Source organism: Anneissia japonica, unplaced genomic scaffold (genome assembly GCF_011630105.1).
Source record: "Anneissia japonica isolate Jap-2015-1 unplaced genomic scaffold, ASM1163010v1 scaffold1511_len2985839_cov193, whole genome shotgun sequence".
Lineage (NCBI taxonomy): Eukaryota > Metazoa > Echinodermata > Crinoidea > Comatulida > Comatulidae > Anneissia > Anneissia japonica.
Genome location: NW_022685291.1, coordinates 134,651 through 151,518, shown reverse-complemented (window position 1 = coordinate 151,518; position 16,868 = coordinate 134,651). Strand labels below are relative to the sequence as shown.

Below are 16,868 nucleotides of genomic sequence, written 5' to 3'. Positions count from 1 at the left end.
TATACTATACTTTTAAAGGTCATGTAAATGTTCCATTAAATTTGAAACTTTTTTTGGTGGAAAATATTAATATGTTTGATATTTTATGAGAGATAAATGTATCAGCTTCAAAATGGAAACGATTGCGCAGCCATAGTGATTAACTGTATGTAGTGCGCATCGAGAAAAGAAGGTGCTCTCCATTTTGCCATGTTCAATTTTTTGGTAAACAATGCCTGCTGAAAATTTGAGGCGGGGAACACATGGGACTTCAAAGCATCGCGCAAACGTTCTTCACGCGCTGCGGCAGCTTTGATCCTGGCTCATTTGCATAGTGCTGTGTGTGCGTAGCTTTTTCGAGTGATCTCCTTCTCAATAATACCTCCATGGTTGATCTAAATTAATATTTGAAATGTTGATTTAATCATGATATATTATCGTTCTTGATTGTTTGATGTCTCCAGGAGGCGCTTGACAGCATGTCCAATTTTAGAGGGAGAGGAGTCATTGCGTCTTCTTAACTTCCAACATAATGCCATCATCACCATTGAGCGTGTCAACTGTCTTCGCCGACTCATCTTCCTTGATCTGTATGACAACAGGATTGAGGAGATATCTGGACTCGAAGGACTGAGATCCCTACGAGTTTTGATGTTGGGCAAGAATAGGTGAGTAGTGTTCAGGATTATAGTGATAATGGGGAAGAGGATCAAGGAAGGATGGGAAGGTGAGGAAGAGATAGAGGAGGATGAGATGAAATGTAATTATATTTATGGTGATATTATTGATGCTGGTGATAAAGATTATAAGAAGGATAAAAATGTTGATGAAAGATGATAATGAGACTATGATTTGTTAACAATAATGTTGATGTGTATAGTAATGTTTAAAGATTATTTTAATATTGTTGGTGAATTTGATTGGTGGTGTTGATAATAGTAAAGGTGATATTAATGATCATGTAAAATTAATAACAACTAAGTTTTCTGTCTCTTCTCTCAGAATACAAAAGATTGAAAATTTAGAATCACTATCAAAACTTGATGTCCTTGACCTTCATGGCAACCAAATAAAAGATGTTGAGAACCTAAATCACTTGGAGGAGCTGAGAGTGTTGAACCTTGCTGGTAACAATATCTCAACGGTGAATAATCTCATTGGAATGGACTCTTTAACAGAACTCAACCTACGCAGAAATAAAATAACAACAGTAGTAAGTATAATTTTTGTTGATATATTATTATTATTATTACTTTTTGTTTTTTATTTCCACATTCAAAGGTGCTATGGCAATCGTTAGCAACAGGTGTCAAATTTACAGGTGTGAAGTAAAGAAGTCTGGATTACAATACATCTCATGCTTACGTACATTACTTTGTTCATTATTCTTTCACATATTTTTTCTCTGTCTTATATTGTGTTCTTTTATTTTTAGGATGATGTTGATAATTTACCCAACCTTCAAAGACTTTTTCTAAGCTTTAACTGTATTGCAAGGTTAGTAATTTTAACTGAGCAGTATTGGTGAAAGGTTTGTTAAAATGAATCACCATAAATTGCTGTGTATATCTGCTATTATTATTGATATTAATTTCATTACAAAATAACTACGTATAAACATGTCTCTAGAATTGAAAACTCTATATTGTATTAACAGTTTTGATGACATTGCATGTCTGGGTGACAGTACATCGTTATCTGAATTGTCATTGGATGGCAACCCTTTTTCCCATGACTCTTACTACAAGCAGACAATTCTCAGGAATATGATACATCTAAAACAATTGGACATGAAAAGGATTACTGTGAGTTTTTTTAGATTGTAAACAAATATGTTTATTTTACGAATGAAATATGTACAGTAGCACCTTCTTTAGACTAACAAAATTTATTGAGAAATAAGCTTTTGACTTTTATTATATTTAGAATAGCATGCTTGTTGCTTTTTGAATAGTTATTCAACCTTTACACCATTTCCATCTGAAACCATTGAGATTCGGTAAAAATAACTTAAATGTGAAAGTGGAAATATATTGAAATTATTTGGCTGGTTACTATTAATCACCAAAACCATCCTGCCCAAAACAGAGCCTATTAGAAGCAGAATATTGTCTTGTCTAGTGATGGAAGACATTTACGATGGATGATGATACAGAATTAACTGCACCCAATAACAGATTGTCTGCTTCAATAGACATTTTTAAAGCCCTCTCAAATATTATGTTTTAGTCCAGAGATTTTTAAAATGCCTCCTTGAGGATTTGCCTCTAATTCTAAATCCAAATGAATGTTGATTTTTGATTGATTGATTGATAATGTATGTTATTTTTTTTTTATTTCTGTGGTGTTTTACAGGATGAAGAGCGAAGAATGGCAAGTGTATTGGCTCGAAAAGAAGAGGAAAAGAAACGAGAAATCAACAAGGTAGCAATACTTAAGGTAAGAAGACAGGTTTAGAAGACATGAGAAATAAAGGTTGATAAAGAATTGTTTGTATAACGCTATCCAACAACTTTGCTATAGTAGAAATAGTTTTAATGAGATTTATATAAAACTTCCATACACATTTATAGCATGGTCCGGTTTGTTTATAGGAAAAGAAGAGGATTGCAATAAACAATGCTGCCAGGCAGTGGGAGATAAGTAAAGGTGTCGCAATTTCAAAAACTTCACGCTTACAACCGGCATTGAGTAGCGGTGGAGACAGTCGACCTGGATTGTTCCCCACGAGAACAAACAGTAGGCCAAGGTAAGGCATGTTACAGTTCAAGTAAATATTTTATGAATGTTATCAGTGATAAGTATCAAGGAAGATATGTGTTTTGCTCATTAATGTTTTGCAAAGAACAATATAAAGTATTGTACTAGTCTTCGATTAATGACTGTGGAGATACAGAAGATGATTGCACATTTTGCATATATATATCATATGCTGAACAGTTGTTTAAACTGTTATCCACATCATCCATCACATTAAAATTAAAGTATACTCTTCAGAATAAGATTGCATTGTCAAATTCACCACCAGGGAATAAAAAAGATGTCTAACACAGAGAGAATCTAAGACCCAGATGTCTGCCAGGTTGATAACCAGACTTCTAACAACATCTGGCTACAGGTATTTACTAAATTATACAATTATTATAAACATGATTTTCTTCCTTTTGTAGTTCAGCAGAGTCTGAAGACAAATCTGTAGATTTAATCCTTCACAAGCCTCCAAGCAGACCGACCAGTGGGAGGCCCTCTAGTGCCAGAATATCCAGACCAGCAAGTGCTTCCAGGCGATCTAAAGCTCCAACTCCAGATCTATTAGCAAAGTAAGACGAGCATTTTTTTTCTATTATCTATTATTTTGATTATCAGTGTTATTGGTATCTGAAGTGATTATGAATGTAAAAAATATTCTTCCCAGTAAATAGTAGTAAGTAAATCAAGAAGATATGCACTGCAGAGTGAATCTAACCACAAACCTTTCAGATTATCATTTTATTCAAAGAAAATATGGCACAAGGAGCATTCATTGCGATCTGGGGTACTTTACCTCAATTAGCATTGTGAATAAATATTAGTTTGAATCCCTAGCAACCTATATTTATTTTCGAAAGCTTTTCTCCACAATATCAAATTTTTCTGTGACAAATACCTGTGATTTTCCCATATATGGATGTGAAAATTAATGAAATTTATAATTACTGAATATTAGTTTTATTGTAGCTGTTATTAGGTCTATGAAGTAATATTTATTGAATTCAAGTTATATCTAATTATGATTGATTTCTTCCTCCCCTGCAGTACTCCCGAAAATGAAGTGTGCCATCTAGCCGAGCTAGATGGCGATACTCTACATCTTTATGGTCCCGGCTCATTAGACTCCTTGGAGAAGAACTGGGGAATCCAGGCTGCAGGGGCAGTCACCAATGTCTCATTTATGTTTATTGAATTCGACAAGGTTGTGAAACATCTACACAAGCTTAGAGTCAGGTTTCCGAATGTTTCAGTAAGTGTAATTTTATATCGTTTGAATATTGTTTGCATGGCGAGGTAATAATATATTGATGCTTGCAGTATCCACGTAGATAGTTTTGAAAAGGACTGCTATTTGTTGAGAAAATCTAAATTGAGTTGCTTCAATCGTCTTTAGGAGAAATTACAGTTATATATCAAATAATTGTATATAATTACTTTTTTTATGGCTATAGTTTCAATATCATCCAGAGTTTTTGTAATTGGTAACTTAACTGGAAATTCAATATAGATACAAATAAATTCAGTCTTTGAATATCATTTGTAGTTCTGGTCATTTATGAAGAGTAGCATTATGTAGATAAAGTGTTTCACCCAAGGACATTGCATTATGTCGAGGCTTGAACTTATACTTAGATTGAAAGCTCTGCTGCTAAAATTCCCAATATTATGGTGTAGCCCTAGTGACCTTACATTGTACCTTACATACTTTGTCCATACCCCAGATAAATACAGAAATTGGTTTTTTTTTTTCAGAATGTGACATTTGGTGAGTGTAATATATGCAATTTACAGCAGCTAAATGCATTAACTAGCTTGAAGCGACTTGATTCTCTCTCCATATCGAAGCAAGGCAACCCTATAACGACTTTTAGTTTATGGAAACAGTATCTAATATATAGGCTCTCGCATTTTCACTTGAAGAAAATTAATGATGAAGAGGTATAGTTATATTATAGTTTTTTTAAAAATATGATGTCTAAATATCAACTTGTTATCACTACAATTATTTTAAATATTTTTTTTAGTATAGTTTTTATAGAATGGTTGAATGTTTAAAATGATCTTTATGTTTAAAATTGAAAATGCTAATATTATGTTTCAGGTGACATATGAGATGATAGCCATAGCACAAAGGTTCTTCACCCCTCTGAGTAAACTCTCAACATCTCACCTACCTTCCTATAGAACCCTTGGCCTTCTCAGTGATGTAAGGCGTAAGCATACACAAGGCCTAACAGAGCTTGAATTGAAGGCTAAGAGGCAACTTGCAGCAGAGCAGCAAGCCACTCTTGAACATGTCACTAAGGCAGGCCTACAATACTATTCAGAGACAGCGCTTGATAACATGGTGAAGGTAAGGCTAAAACAATAATACTGTAATTGTTGATTTAAATACAGTTCATCCTCTGATTCGGCCCCCTCTAATTCTGAGATGCCTCTAATTTGAGACCATTTTTTCATAACAATCTTCAGCGTTCTAACACAAAGCTACTGTCTAATTGGTGACAAAGCCACAAAGCCACCGCAGTTTATAGTGTTTTACCATCATTATCTGAACAAGAACACATTTTTATTGTTGCGACAATCACCATTACCAAACTCATCAACTTCATTAAACCAATGCTCATACTGTATACTGTTGGCCTTAACTGATAAGACAAGAAAAAAATCAAATGAAAAGATAAATCTACAGAATTTCTCTTAAAACCCAACATATTCACATAATGGTAGTAACCACTCTTTACACTTGCCCATACTTTCTTTAACAGGAGCAAACTGTGCGTCAGAATTTTGCAAAGAGTTATGTCAAGCAATTGACACGTGAAGCAATTAAGGCTGATGAGAAGAAGATGAAGCTCTACCAAATATGGCCACAGATTTTTGTGGAGTTAGTGACAGATGCATTTATCGAAATGCAGGATACTAGTAAATTTGCAAAAAACTTTCAGAAATTGATGTCAAAGAAATGAGGTTTATGAAATGATGGTGTCACAGAAATGAGGTTTAGGAAGTGATGTCAAAGTACTAATGCACCAAGTCTTTCAGGATGGCAGTGATCATCTAGTGACAATTCCAACCAAAGGATTGATAGTGTACCTTCTCTGCTGGAGAGAAGGTTATAGCTAGTACCTGTACTTCATGGTGGTGTATTGAGAGTAAAATGTGGTTAAGATGGTGATGGCAAAAACAATTAGAAGTAATGAATTAAAAGAAAAAACTGCAATAATATAGCTTTGCAATTAATATGAATAAGAAATGCAATTTAAAAATTCTATAAATATATAATGAATCAGTATACTGTAGTAAGGAGCCAAAAGTAACGTTGGCTGTGGTAATCTTATCCATGCCTTAATAGCCCAATCGATGTGTTTCTTTTGCTGATAGGTTTTAAAATACTGAGCAAGGACTACAAACATGTAAAGCTTAAAGCCAGGCACACATTGTATCGGCTGATGGTCGTACTAACGAATCCGTCTCTCCTCTCTATGAGCGCTTTTCTATGCTACGCTGTCTGCCAATTGTTAGCGGGAATCTGATTATGCATGCCTTGCCTTGTGTTCTTCATAGAAGCTCATAGGCTAACGGCCGTTGGTGCTGTGTTTGTTCGTCTTAAAATTTAAAACAAAATACTATGCATAATAATCCATGAAGCACTGTATTAGATAGAATAAACATTAACTGAACAGCCTTTACGAAACGCTATATGTGAATGTTTGTGTGAATACTCCATGTTGATGCAACACTGCAGTATTGCCTTTAATCTACTATCAGTGAATTACATAATTAATCAGTTGTTCCACTTACATAGAGTATTCCAAAATGATCTTGCAGTACTGTACTAAGTTTGCATTCTGGGCAATCTTTATTATACATAATGATATTGGGTGTACATATATCAGGCTTAAAGCTTAAGATGATTACATTATCAAAAGCACAAAATTAGTATGAGCTTGTAATGGATAATAGCAGTTTGGAAAGCAATTCCGCAACGTTCAGTAAAAATGTAGATGGTGTATATGATGATGACAATGTTTATGATGATAGAGATGGTGTTGATGATTGGGTGTTATGACATGATAAATATAGGATATATATTGTTGTGAACATGCAATAGCTATTTTGTGGATGATAACAATGTTTACAACTCTGTTTCTAAAAACTCTTTCAAGTTGCAACCTATTTTCAGATTCTGTTCTGTTTAGAGAGTTCACACCCACCTCATCCCTAATGTTTGGAGCCTGCAAATTTGGATGTTAACCTCTGCATACAATAATTACGATTAATTTTAAAAATGACAATAGTTCAAATCAGGGATTAACCTGAGTACATAAGCCTACGTCATACAAGGATAGTATGATGATGTAGGCCTACATTATCATACGAGTCTCGTGATCTTAAGTACACATTTGGCAAAACAAATTTGGATCAAGACCCATAGATTAAGAACCAAGTGGAATTATAACAAAGGGTGATGATGATATTCATGAATTAACAGTGTGTGGAAAGACCATACAGTAACCCTCTATTCCATGTACAAGCGCAAGTTACCTAGTCTATGTTGTAATAAACAGAAATTATGCAACATAATATGTTTCACTATTGTTCACTTTATTTGTACGACACACAATAAAAATTACATACCCGGTAATGTATACATTACAATAAGAAATATTTTTACCCCAGAAACTGAAAGTTTATACAGTCTCACATTTCAAATTTTGAAATATTATTTAACAGCTTTTTTTTTATGGTTACTATGTATTGGCTGCAATTATTCTTAACTTGTCTTTCACTTTCAGGTTTGTTATATAAAAACTGCGCAAACATCGCACATACCAATAGTATATAACATCATCTATATAGCACCAGACATTAGTTCGGGAAATAGTGCATTAACATGCATTACCATATATGGATGGAAACCATGTATGGAAGCATACCATATATGAACACATTGTTCTTTTCATACCATAATTGATTACTGTACAGTCAACTGCATAATAACAATGGATTAAACAAAGAATATTAAATTTTGTAAATCTAATAAAACAAACTAATTACACAAATATTTTACTGTTTTTGTTTATTTTACCATTGTGCGGCTGTAGCCACTTTAAACAGTGTGCAATTACTGTCTAGCCATTTTATTTTTACTTTGAAGTTAATTACGTCATTTACAAAAGTTGATATGGAGGGCATCAGAGAACGGAGGTGCTTATAATTATTGGAGCTTAAGGCATCTGTTGTACGCCCTATTCTATAATTGATGGTCAATTAGAGCATATGCAACAATGCCCTATAATTGAAAATGGGTAAGTATTTAAATTTAAAACATAATGGCAAAACTTGATATATAAATAACACAAAAATGAAAAGAAAAAAAGAAAATTTTTGGGAAATGGGACTGCAAATTTTAAAAGCAAATATTTAATACTGTACTAGTTATGAGAGCAAATATTATTATTTTTTTAATTATATTTTTAACTTGCAAAGCAATATAAATTTATAGCAATGTGCATGTCTCGTGCCTTATAAATAATGGTTACAGTTGTATTTGAAGTAGTTGCACTTTGTTAAATTTTAAGCAGTTACATTTCAGTCTGCACAACCACTCTGTACATACATGGTATCCTAATTTCCGTCATTACATTATACTGTACACATTTATACTATATTTATACAAGGTACAATACTTAAAAACCATGCAAGTGTACAAATTTGGCACTATTTTTGGATCATGCACAGATTATGTCCCTCTCGACCATAAGTGCATCGTACATGCATAATCTCCAAATATGGCGAGAGAAGAGCTTAAGCATTGGTAAAAAATGTAAAAATTGTAACAACAGACAGGACACAAGTTAACACACAAAACATGTGCATGAGCACACAATATATGCATGTAACGCACAAAGATACATTTGAGGTAAAAGACCAACATGCGCTCCCCATTAGATCAGGCGATTCTGAGAAACTAAGGGGTTAACAGGATATTGGCCAAATTGATACCTTATACTTTCAATATCTTATTCAAAAACAGTACAGTACTTTTTAAAAATGTATATCTATAATGGAAATAAGAACTTTTTATATAAAACATCATTGTTAAATCAATTCATGAAAAACTCATCTCAAAATTCTTTAACAATATGAAAGACAGATATTAAAATATTAATACAGTAGTTATATGTAACGATTAATACCATGCAAAACATTTTCCCAAAAAAAGTTGACTTTGTAATTGATATGCTCAATTATAAAAAACAGATACAATTTCATCTTCACGAACATTTGATAACAATCCTTAATACCCAATCTGTATCTTTAATCAGGATAATCATGTTTGTTTTTATGAAAGCTTTTATTATTCCTTATCATATTTTTCTTCCATTGAATTTCATGATTGAATATCTTGAATATATTAATCCTACTATCTGTATTTCCTTAGTCATATGGATAGAAGATAGTTCCATGATCATATACTCTATACAACACATTTGGAAAAACAAACCAAAAGTTGACACACAAAATTAATATAACAGTACTTATAGGTTTCTTTTTCAGCTAACCTATCTATGAAGATAAAAATGTAGTAAGAGCTCCCTAGTCAGGCAATATAATTTTAATTGTATCTAGTGAAGTTAGGAAACACCTAATTATACAAAACATTAAAAAAAAAATTATACAGACATGATTATTTCAGTTTAGGATTTGATAACTGGTGCTCAAAAATGCATGTTTCAGATGCTAAGCAAGCGCGATTGGGTGTAGTCACGTCACGCCACAGTAAGAGCTGACCTCTTGTTTTTCGTTTTTTATCAGAGGAAAGATTATGAAGATGAGGATGCAAGATAGCTGGTTCTGAAATGAAAAGGAAAGGTTGATTATGGTTGACAAAGACCAACAATGCTCTACTAAGGGACCTACACATTATCATGTCTTCACAGGTTCTCCCTGGTTCACTCACACCAGCCATTGTAGAAGTGATCGGCGCATCGATTGTGGCTTGAACTCCCAACCTTGAGGTCAGGGGTTCGAAACTCTCGCTGTGCAACTCACTTGTGTCCTTTGGCAAGGCACTTTATCTACGTTTGTCTCTCTCTACCCAGTAGTATAAATGGGTACCTGGTAGGGTGTTGTGGCATTGAATGTTCATAGTTTTGTGCACTAAAGAAGTAGCGAACGACTAGGGATACTCCCCAGGGAGCAGAGAATGTTGCACTTTGTGCCTGTTTGCCATTGTAGGTTATCCATATCCAGTGACCAGGGGTAATAATGCTCGCGCCTTTGATCATTCAATTTGGAATTGGCGCCTTATAAATGTTTGAGTATTATTATTATTATTATTATCAATCATTGTTTGTACTCATTTCACTTGCACTGTCTCTCAAACTCACTTATTCATTATTCAAACCCTGTATTGAATACTGTACTGTACCCTGGATTGTGTATGGGCGTGGCCAGTGACGAACTAGCAGCTGTAAAGAGGCGCTTCATGGTAGATACATGTTCACATCATTTCACAACGAAAGGGGCTGAAATGGACCATAACATCGGGGTAACCCCCTACTCTTCCGAAAGATGCAATGGGTTCTTTAAAGTGTACACGAGCCAGATGTATACACTGGACCTCCATTTTAAGTCCTTATCGAGAAGACTTGGTTCTACCAACCGAACCATGGGCGAGGAGCAGCTAAAAACCAGTGCTGATGTTAAGGCTGTAGCTAGTGGCACCCCTGCCTTATCGCTCGGCCGCTTGACTTAAAGACCTTAAAGACCTTGAGCTTTCCTTTGCCCTGTATTCTCTGATTTGTTGGTGCAACAAGTCAAGGCTGACAGGGGACTTAAGTCCCTTCCTCTGCTGTCATCACCACTGAGACACCTTACTTGCATTTATGGTGTATGAGGGAAATGGCATAGCAAAAAAATGTACACTGCTATATTGGGTCCATTATCCACCCAAGAAACCTTAAGACACAGTGCATCATTCAGCATATTCTGGACAATAAACTAATAACTAAGATTATTATTATTATTATTATTATTATTATTATTATATATTAAACTGATGATGACAATGGTTAATTGGAGGTGGAGGGTATGAATTTAATTCCATTCATTTTAAACCTTCACCTTGGTTTTGTTTATCACTTTATATATTTGGAAGTAATTTCATACTTAGTATTTAAAGAATAAATAAAAAAAACCAAAAAAACAGCCAGAACACAAATTAGCACACCTTTAGTCAGAATGTGTCTCTGCATCTGGCTTCCTCTTGGTTGTCAGGAGATCTCTCACTTTATCAAAGTTCTTCTCAATCTCTTTCTCATGTTTCGCCAAGAGGGGGAACAGCAGCTTGTCGTACAGAATAATGCCCCCGTTACTCTCAATGGGTGCCATACACCAAAGCAACACACATGACTGAAATCAGATAAAATGTATTGTTACTGATTCACACAAAGATGATATGCACTGATGGTTATGTTGTTATTTGGCATCTGTAGGTTCATCTAAAGCTCTGTGATAACCTCTTTACATTTTGTGGCCTTTGATCATAAAGAACACTGTACCTTAAGGTTATTATATGGGATTTTATTTATAACTTTACCTTCGTGCTCATAGTGTTATGCGAACCTTACAGTAATTGAAAAACAACTAACTGTATTTAAGTACATATTAATATTCATTAGAGGATGGTAAATTTTAGTTTCATATTTACTAATAGTACGCAATTTTTGTTATGATTGCCTTGAGCAATTCTTTTTTGAAGTTGTACGTGTGCTCTCAGTATATAAAAATCCTATATACATGGGCATGATCAGGTTCATATATTGCAGTAAGTTTTCCAATGTTTTTGCTATAAAATTTTAAGGGAATTCAAGCAAATGTACAGTTGTAAGCATTTACTGCTGTCTCTTATACACATCTAGATGTGTATAAGAGACAGAAGTAATAGAGTGGAAACCAGGCCAAGAGGCATTGCAGGAGATACTCAATGATTCCAAATGCGCTGTTTGTTACGATAAAGAATTCAAAGACACTGTACAGTCCGAGTACAATCCAAAACACTACCCATTGCGTGATCTCATTTGTCTTTATATTTCCGCTTTTAATTACTCTCAAGCTGTGGTAAAAATCAAACCATGTTTAACGTTAAAGTTATGAGTTTGAAAACTGTATAAGTCATAATGTAGTTTCCATATTCATGAGTGATCCAAATGTGTGGAATTCACAAGTACAGGTATGGGCAAATTGATGTTATAATTACACCAATTTATAAATATTATTTTAAACAATAATTACCATTCTGAATATATCAAATATTCTGAATATATCAAATATACCAAACAATTTAAATTATCATTCTAATTAATAAAATATTATTATATTATTTAAATTAATTAATTATTATAATATATTAATTAATAAATTTAAATAATATTAAATTAATTAATTATTATAATATATTAATTAATAAATTTAAATAATATAATAATATTTCATTAATTAGAAAGATAATTTGAATTGCTTGGTGATAAAAGTTACAGTAAAACCTAGTTAGAAAATATGCCATGGTCCATATATACTGGTGTGAGCTTGCTTGTATTTCTACCCAGACAGACGGAAACACTCTGTACACTGAAAATAATCATACCTGGCATATGTCGGGTAGAGGTATGTTACCAAACACAAGACTATTCCTATTGGATAATAAATAATGACTCGCAGGACTGGGTAACCAAATAGGAGATATAGCAGTAATGATACAGCAACCACTGCAAAAAAAAAAACGAAAACAAACAACTATAATAATATATTCGAATAAACAGAGGAACATGAGATATCTACTATTTTGATGTATTTTATTAATTACATTAAATATAGTACTGTATGCATTTTGGCAAAATTTCTTGAAGTTTTTAGATTTTAAATAATTTTCAAGATATAAAATTTACAAATATCCAGTAACTACAGATTACACACACCCCCTCCCCACCAAATGAGAAAAAAACCCCTCTTAATAATTAAAAGAATATCAACATTCAATAAGTCACAAATTTAAGAAAAAAGTTTTGACAATGATTAATAAATATTTTACTACAAAAACACTTAAATTTGATGGCATATTATATGCAAAGATTTACTGTAATGGTAAAATATTATTTAAACATTGTAAATTTTAATAATTTGTTTTTCTTGTTTTGGTTTGTTATTTAAAAGCTTATAACCTATTGAATCATAAAAGCTTTAAAAAAAACAAAAACACTTATAGTTACTTTTTTTCGAAGTTCAAGTTTATTAGATTTTATTGCATGTATATATTTTTGTTTTTAAATGTCTATCCATCAAAGAAACTTTCATGCACATATTTTACGATAAATGATAAACAAATTATCTTGTATCCTATACGGATGTACATGAAAAATCTCATAAAATTATTGATCTCATCACGGTGGCAGCATTGATGACATATACAATATAAATGTACTGAAGCAATTTGATAACATTATTAAAGGCATGTCTTATCCTGTGCATAATGAATACATAAGGCCATAGATCTGGTTGCATAACTAAACACGCCATGCAAATAGATTAAGCAAATGTTTTACTCATTACTCAGTAGTACATACAGTGTCTTTAACTGATTTGCAACACTGTACCTTAAGGTTATTATATGGGATTTTATTTATAACTTTACCTTCGTGCTCATAGTGTTATGCGAACCTTACAGTAATTGAAAAACAACTAACTGTATTTAAGTACATATTAATATTCATTAGAGGATGGTAAATTTTAGTTTCATATTTACTAATAGTACGCAATTTTTGTTATGATTGCCTTGAGCAATTCTTTTTTGAAGTTGTACGTGTGCTCTCAGTATATAAAAATCCTATATACATGGGCATGATCAGGTTCATATATTGCAGTAAGTTTTCCAATGTTTTTGCTATAAAATTTTAAGGGAATTCAAGCAAATGTACAGTTGTAAGCATTTACTGTCAGTCGCATATCTAAGGGGTGCAGGTAGAGGTGCACACACTCCCACCCAAAAAAACGCCCAGCCACTGTTTACTGATAATAGAAATTAGTAGGCCTACATATTAAGTTAATGAAGATATTTAACGATTTATATAAAAAACCTAAATCTTGTATCATTTTGCATACTATATAGCGATGACTCAATCAATATTAAATGCCATTTTTACCATGCCTTGGTAAACATTTTCCAATGACAAATGGGCGCATTCACAAAGGCGACAAACATCTATTAAAGGCTAAAAACATGCAACATTTATAGTTGCAGACATGATAATATGTAATCGCAACAGTGCTTTCTCTCTCCCAAGAGATGAAGATGCCGTACACCACAAGAGTAGCATTTTTACCAGCTATCACGCACCAATGACCGCAGATCATTCGCTAATCTTATACACGACTACTCTATCAAATTATAATCCAGAAATAAATGATAATACTGTATTTTAAAAATTACAAATGGTAATTATCTTCAAGTTACATCAAATGTATTAATTTCATAATATTTTATCATTATAATAATCACCATCATTTAAAGACACTGTGCTTAGTTGCCTTGAAAAATAAATAAATAAAATAAATAAATTAATTAAATATCAAATTTGCTTTACTTCATTAAGTACCTTAATTTAGTTTTCAAATGAAAATTAAACAAAGAAATATTTCTTGACAATAGATGCATAATTAATACCAATGCTATATTTTGTGCATAGCCTCAACCCTCAATAATAACAATACTGAAAATTTGTTTTGCGCTGGTATCCATATGAAAAGAGACTCGTGGCGCATCGACACAACAATAAAATTCAAAGCTTAAACACCTTTAACTCAAATTTTATTTTTTTATTTAGTTAATTATTAATTTTAAAAACTAAATCAATGTGGTTGTCAACAATTTTAAATGGAAATCAACTTCATTTAAGATGATTTAGTAAAAACTCTGTAAATCAGCAATAAATGAGTTTTTCTACGTCTCATTATTGGAAGTTAATAAAATAATATTACTAGGTTTCATCCTTTTAAAGTGAGCAATTAAAATATCCTTTAAGAAGATTTCCCAGAATGCTCATTTTTAAAAAGCATACAATGATATGGATTATCATCATAATCACTTCTGTAATGTACATTATAATTATCCTTAACAATGACACCTTTCTTCACCGTTAGATATATAATCATTATTATTCATCAATAAATCACTTCCACTTCTGCCATCATATTTTATATTGATTATTATATCATTATCATCATCATCTCATCATCATAATTAATTATACCTTTATTATCATTATTATTATGCCAACAAAGGAGTGTTCACGTCGTGGCCCTGTTCCTACCAATCCTTTCACCACTATACACGCACATCGTATCGTTTAGTTTTAGAAATAAACCAACATAGTTCAACCATGTTAAATTTGTGCATAGACTCCGACGATAAGAAGATTATAACTATTATTTACTTCTTTGTTGTTATCACCATAATTTTCTTATCATTATCACTACCATCATCATCATATCAACTATAACTTTGTTATCACTATCTCTTATAATTATTATTCACTCTTATTTATCAGCATGTCATGAACTTTGTCATTGTCGCCACCACCATCATTAAGTAGTTTTCGCCACACGATGTTAAAATGTTAGCACCCAATATGCAACGTGATAGCTCCGCCCCTTTTGTAAAGGAATAGGAACATGCATACACAGATGTCGAGGCATGTAAAATCCTGAAATTAACGAAACTCTGCAACGCAAGATGAATAAATTATGACGTCATCTGTTACCATTAAGGTTAACGTTGTGCGGCGAAAACTAACTATTGTCTCATCCTCATCTCATCATTATCATCTTTCTTTAATCATCATATTCCTCAATACGTGGGGAGTGGGGGGTGGGAAAATGTATATACAATAAAATTCCATCTGACTATCAATAAATACATCAACAACATAACCTTTTCACATATCAGCTGCATGTTGATACAATGCCAAAATGTTTACTGCATGATAAACAATAGATTTCAAGTAGTGTCCTACGTATTTCAAATAGTTTGAATTAAACTGTACAGTACAATTATCACAGATAGGATCTCAGATCCTAATAAACTTGCATATAGTAAAATATTATATACTGTAGGCAAGGATAAGCCTATAGATAATATCTAAATTAGTCTACCAGCTGCTATCTGAAGAAGAACACAATCAATGGGCACACAAGTACATCACATTATGTAAATATGATGCACCAAAATAAAAAGTGATTGTGTTTAACAGGACACAATCATTCAATGTATTATCCCTAGCCAAACAATCAAGTGCTCAAAAAAAAAAATCATAGAAAAACACTTTAGCTAAGTCAGTTAACTGGTGGTAGCCTGTCTGAGTGCACTGAATTTAGTGATCCTATATGTTGATCCCTGGTTCGACCCCATTGTAGCTCCTTGTTCTGCTGGAAGCTGAATGCAAGATGCATGACCTTATATAAAATGCACCACCTTACATAAGAGACGGTTCATATTACACGCCATCATTGAAACAGAAATTTATAATTCTCCATAAAGACTTTTGGTAATGAGTTAGTAATAAAAAAATAGTATTTTTATAATGATCTGTCTCTCACTGTAAATTACTTTATATAATTGTTCAAAGTGAATGGGGAGGGGATTTAAATTTAAAGGAGAGGGGTTTTAAATTGAAAGGGTCTTAAATTAAATGGGGAGGGAGGTTTTCCAAATATTAACAGTAGGCCTATACATTTTAAATTTTTTTCTTTTTTATATTATCCTATCAGCAATTCCAATTTCAAATATATTGATTTTTGCCAATCATTATCTATTATGTTTGCTCATTCCAGCTTTTGTTAATGCAACATCCCAGCATTGTATCGAGCATGCTCGATCAACTTGGGTCAACAGCATATAATAATAACGATAATTATAGTTATTTAAATAGTGCTTTCATGTCTGAAATATAAAAGCTTCGCATTCATATCTGATCATTGGAAATAAAAGCAAATTACAATCCATACATAAATTAATGTGAAACCTCTCCTTTATCTCCAAAAAGGAGCATGAATATTATATAACTAGTAGTATATAA

General features: G+C 32.6%; 2 protein-coding genes across 7 annotated transcripts in view; one reads left to right on the top strand and one right to left on the bottom strand.

Moving 5' to 3' along the window:
* LOC117109711 (leucine-rich repeat-containing protein 49-like) overlaps window positions 1-9,399 on the top strand; it is a 22,812-nt gene extending 13,413 nt beyond the window's left edge. For all 6 annotated transcript variants that reach the window (XM_033252124.1, XM_033252114.1, XM_033252100.1 and 3 more), the window contains 11 exons: window positions 444-647; window positions 982-1,192; window positions 1,415-1,476; window positions 1,637-1,784; window positions 2,335-2,418; window positions 2,574-2,728; window positions 3,150-3,299; window positions 3,775-3,979; window positions 4,483-4,668; window positions 4,832-5,083; window positions 5,499-9,399. In XM_033252124.1, the coding sequence (XP_033108015.1) occupies window positions 444-647; window positions 982-1,192; window positions 1,415-1,476; window positions 1,637-1,784; window positions 2,335-2,418; window positions 2,574-2,728; window positions 3,150-3,299; window positions 3,775-3,979; window positions 4,483-4,668; window positions 4,832-5,083; window positions 5,499-5,699 (1,858 nt within the window). In that variant the 3' untranslated portion in view covers window positions 5,700-9,399. The remainder of the gene's footprint in view (window positions 1-443; window positions 648-981; window positions 1,193-1,414; window positions 1,477-1,636; window positions 1,785-2,334; window positions 2,419-2,573; window positions 2,729-3,149; window positions 3,300-3,774; window positions 3,980-4,482; window positions 4,669-4,831; window positions 5,084-5,498) is intronic.
* A 1,572-nt stretch (window positions 9,400-10,971) lies between these two features.
* Window positions 10,972-16,868, bottom strand: part of LOC117110954 (receptor expression-enhancing protein 5-like) — an 8,269-nt gene continuing 2,372 nt past the window's right edge. Inside the window, exons 2-5 of the mRNA XM_033253810.1 lie at window positions 12,386-12,506; window positions 11,676-11,854; window positions 11,339-11,364; window positions 10,972-11,151 (exon numbers count right to left, since the gene is read on the bottom strand). Coding sequence (XP_033109701.1) covers window positions 10,972-11,151; window positions 11,339-11,364; window positions 11,676-11,854; window positions 12,386-12,506 — 506 coding nt within the window. The remainder of the gene's footprint in view (window positions 11,152-11,338; window positions 11,365-11,675; window positions 11,855-12,385; window positions 12,507-16,868) is intronic.